Genomic DNA, 4,572 nt, shown 5'->3' with positions numbered 1-4,572 from the left:
AGTGTCATTAACTGAAACAGAAACAGCTGTGTAGGAGGCTTAAATCTGGGTGAGAAACAGACAAACTCTGTTACAAAGGTGAGGTTGTAGAAGACAGTTTCATGTCACAGGTCATACACCATGGCAAGTGTGAGCAACACGACACAAGGTGCAAGTGTACAAAGGTTACAAATTAAGAATTCATGCTAGATTGAAGGATAGTCACACCAAATATTGATTTGATTTTGACTTTTCTATTGTTTGCTCAATTTGCATTTTACACATTTATTAAAATAAACAATTTGGTGTATAGATATATATACAGTGATACCTCGGTTCACGAACTTAAAGCGGGGGTTCACCCTATCGACGGGAAAAAAAATAATTTTTTTTCTTTTACCTTTAAATCAGGCATTGTAGCGCGAGCTACAGTATGCCTGTCCCGAATTTTTTCCCCCCATACTCACCTTGTAGTCGTCCATCGAAGATACCGGGGAATGGGCGTGCCTCTGGAGACGGAGGATGATTGACGGCCGGCTCTGGCGCGTCACGCTTCTCCGGAAATAGCCGAAATAGGCTTGGTCTTCACGACGCGTGCGCATAGCCTGTGCGCAGGCGCCGTGAAGAGCCGAGACCTACTCCGGCTGTCTTCGGGGAGAGTGACGTGCCAGGGCCGGCCGTCAATCATCCTCCCTCTCCATAGGCACGCCCATTCCCCGCGGGAGCCGAAATCTACGATGGACGACTACGAGGTGAGTACGGGGTTAAAAAAATCGGGACAGGCATACTGTAGCTCGCGCTACAATGCCTGTCTCGATGGTAAAATCAAGTACGAGAGGGTGAACTACCGCTTTAATTCGTGAACTGACTCTGGTCGCGAACCGAATTGGTCGCGAACCGAGGCACATTTTCCCATAGGGTTCAATGTAAATCCGGTTAATCCGTGCTGACCTTTTTTTGGGGGTTTTTGAAGCACAAAAATTACAATACACATTAGTACAGTATAGTAATGTATAAAGAGAGGACACTAACCTTGCTTGTGATGACTTCTGGCATGGAGGAAGGCAGGTGGGAGGCAGGTGGGAGGCAGTTATTGTTTGGAGGGAGAGTCCCCCTCCATAAGGACATCAGGGGGATCTCCTTCAGGGGTTTCCTCTCTCCTTTGTCTCCTAGCTGCAGGCTCAGTTTTGCTGAAAAATCTGTCCAATGTCACTTGTCTCTTCCTGCGCTGCATAACCCTCCGGAAATGAGAGACCACATTATCATTCATGAGATTTAACACTCTGTTCACGACAGTTATGTTGGGGTGGTGCTTTTCAAAAAAATCATGGCACTCATTCCATTTTTGCATAATGGATTTTATGGCATCACTGCTAACCTCCTCCCTTTCTTCCTCTTCCTCAGTGGAATGCTCCTCAAGAAGTGCCTTCTGCTGCTCACTGTGGAGTTCAGAAAGTTCTTCCGTGGTCAGCTCCTCCCTATGTTCCTCAACAAGCTCTTCCACATCAGCACCATCAACGTCCAGACCCATACTCTTGCCCATGGACACAATTTCCTCCACTACCTCAGCATCAGGCACTTCAATGTCATGTTCACGTTCAGCGACACATTCTGGCCACAGTTTCCTCCAGGCTGAATTTAGGGTTCGGGGAGTGACCTCTTCCCAGGCTTTGTCAATGAGGTTAATGCAGTGGGCAACATTGAAATGTTTCTTCCAGAAGTCTTTCAAAGTCAAGGACGTCTCTTCAGTGACATTAAAACACCTAGTGAAGAGCGCCTTTGTGTACAGCTTCTTGAAGTTGCAGATGACTTGCTGGTCCATAGGCTGCAGAAGTGGTGTTGTGTTGGGGGGGAGGAACTTTACCTTGATGAAGTCATACTCAGCATCCATATCATCCACCAAGGCTGGAGGGTGTGCCGGGGCATTGTCCATCAGAAGAAGGCACCTTTCAGGCAGCTGGTTATCAGAAAGATATTTTCTGACGGTGGGTGCAAACACCTCGTGCAGCCATTCCATAAACAATTGCCTTGTGACCCAAGCTTTGGCATTGGCTCTCCACATGACGGGCAGTCTGGCCTTGTTCACATTTTGTTCCCTAAATGCACGAGGGGTCTGAGAATGGTACACCAGTAGTGGTTTAATTTTCAGATCGGCGCTTGCGTTGGCACACAGCAAAAGGGTCAATCTGTCCTTCATGGGCTTGTGCCCTGGTAGTGCCTTTTCCTCCTGCGTGATATAGGTTCTGTTCGGCATTTTTTTCCAGAAGAGCCCTGTTTCATCACAGTTGAACACTTGTTGAGGGACGTATCCTTCTGTCTTCATGAATTCCGCAAAGTCTAACTTGTAGGCTTCTGCTGCGGCCTTGTCAGAACTGGAAGCCTCACCATGTCTAATCACACTGTGGATGCCACTTCTCCTGCGGAATTTTTCAAACCACCCCCTACTGGCTTTAAATTCGTCACTTGCTGCAGTTGTAGAGGGGCTTCTTTGCAGTAAATCACTGTGCAATTTCCTGGCTTTCTCACAGATCATAGCTTCACTAACGCTATCACCTGCCAGCTGTTTCTCATTCAACCACACAAGCAAAAGTTTTTCCACCTCTTCCAGCACTTGCGTCCTCTGCTTGGTTAACATTGTTACTCCTTTTGCAACATCAGCTCCTTTGATGGCGGCTTTGTTTTTCAGAATAGTCGAGATTGTTGACTTTGCCATCTTGTACTCCGAGGCCAGATCAGTCACACGAATACCACGGTCATGCTTTTCTATAATTTCCTTCTTCAGCTCAATGGTTATTTTCTTCACAACCTTGCTGTCACCTTTACTACTGCTCTGCACTTTCTTTTTGCCCCCATGCTTGCGCTGCACATTCTTGTCACCTGCATTTCCCCTTTGCACATTGTCACTTGCATTTCCACTTTGCACATTGTCACTTGCATTTCCACTTTGCACATTGTCACTTGCATTTCCACTTTGCACATTGTCACCTGCATTGCTGTTCTTGTCACCTTCATTGCTGCTCTGCACTTTCGTCTTTCCACTATGCTTCTTGGGAGCCATATTGCGCTGCACATTCTTGTCACCTGCATTTCCCCTTTGCACATTGTCACTTGCATTTCCCCTTTGCACATTGTCACTTGCATTTCCCCTTTGCACATTGTCACTTGCATTTCCCCTTTGCACATTGTCACTTGCATTTCCACTTTGCACATTGTCACCTGCATTGCTGTTCTTGTCACCTTCATTGCTGCTCTGCACTTTATTCTTTCCACTATGCTTCTTGGGAGCCATATTGGGTGTCCAGTGAACTGTACAATACAGCAAGAACAGTACTGTATTACAGTACAGTACTGTATGTGCTAAAAAGCACACCAAAAATCAAAAAATACCTTGAAATGTATGCACAGTACTCGCAGTACACTTCTTTCTGTGTGTCTTCTTCTCTCCACGATCTTCCTACAGGAAGTCACGACCATGTGACAGCCTGGAAATAGCATTAAAATGGCCGCGGCTCCTGTTCGTGAACCGAGGCGGAGTTCGTGAACCGGAGCATATTTATATGAACTTTTCTGTTCGTGAACCGAGTTGTTCGTGAACAGAAGCGTTCGTGAACCGAGGTATCACTGTATATATATATATCTATACACACCGACAACTTTATTAGACACACCTTGTTAGTACCAGATTGGACCCCCTTTTGCATTCAGAACTGCCTTAATTTTTCATGGCATAGAACAGAGCTTAACATTTCAAGTCCTGAGCTACTAGCCAGACCTCAAGTTGTGCGTTCAGAGATGGTATTCTGCATACCTTGGTTGTAACAACTGGTTATTTGAGTTACTGTTGCCTTTCTATCATCTCAAACCAGTCTGTCCATTCTCCTATGACCTCTGACATCAACAAGGCATTTTCATCCAGACAACTGCCACTCACTGAATATTTTCTCTTTAAACCCTAGAGATCCCAGTAGATAAGCAATTTGTGAAAAACTCAGACCAGCTTGTCTGGCACCAACAACCACGCCACGTTTAAAGTCACTTAAATCCCCTTTCTTTCCCATTCTGATGCTCCGTTTGAACTTCAGAAAGTTGTCTTCACCACGTCTAGATGCCAAAATTCATTAAGTTGCTGCCATGTGATTGGCTGATTAGCAATTTGTGTTACCAAACAATTGACAAGACGCATGCTATGGGGGCACTGGTGCATACTTGCTCTAAAGCTACGCTCTATGCATTCATAAGACATGCAGAGCCGTGACTCAGTCCCACCCCCACTCTTTCCCCATTGGCTCATTGGCTGTTATTGACAGTAATGGAAGCCAATGGCTCCTGCTGCTGTGTTTTAGCCAATGAGGAGAAAGGCCTGGGACAGCCAAGGGAGTATAAGGGAGGGACTGTGGGGGGGAGTAGCACACAGAATGCATGAAGGTAAAAAAGCATTTAGGGCCAGATTCACAGAGGAGATACGACGGCGTATCTCCTGATACACCGTCGCATCTCCTGTCGTATCTATGCGGCTGATTCATAGAATCATTTCCGCATAGATAGCCCTAAGATCCGACAGGTGTAATTGACTTACACCATTTTAGGATGCAA

General features: G+C 46.0%; 1 protein-coding gene across 1 annotated transcript; it reads right to left on the bottom strand.

The window, feature by feature from the left end:
- Window positions 1-1,069: 1,069 nt before the first annotated feature.
- LOC120928342 (tigger transposable element-derived protein 1-like) lies at window positions 1,070-2,692 on the bottom strand. The gene has a single exon (XM_040339440.1). The coding sequence runs from the start codon at window positions 2,690-2,692 to the stop codon at window positions 1,070-1,072; it is 1,623 nt and encodes a 540-aa protein (XP_040195374.1).
- Window positions 2,693-4,572: the final 1,880 nt, after the last annotated feature.

The sequence above is a fragment of the Rana temporaria genome, chromosome 2, assembly GCF_905171775.1.
Source record: "Rana temporaria chromosome 2, aRanTem1.1, whole genome shotgun sequence".
NCBI lineage: Eukaryota > Metazoa > Chordata > Amphibia > Anura > Ranidae > Rana > Rana temporaria.
The sequence above is the reverse complement of the archived record's forward strand: the minus strand, read 5'-3'. Positions and strand labels throughout refer to the sequence as shown.

Coding starts and splice junctions, on each gene's coding strand:
- LOC120928342 (XM_040339440.1), bottom strand. CDS start 2,692: ATGGCAAAGTCAACAATCTCGACTATTCTGAAAAACAAAGCCGCCATC.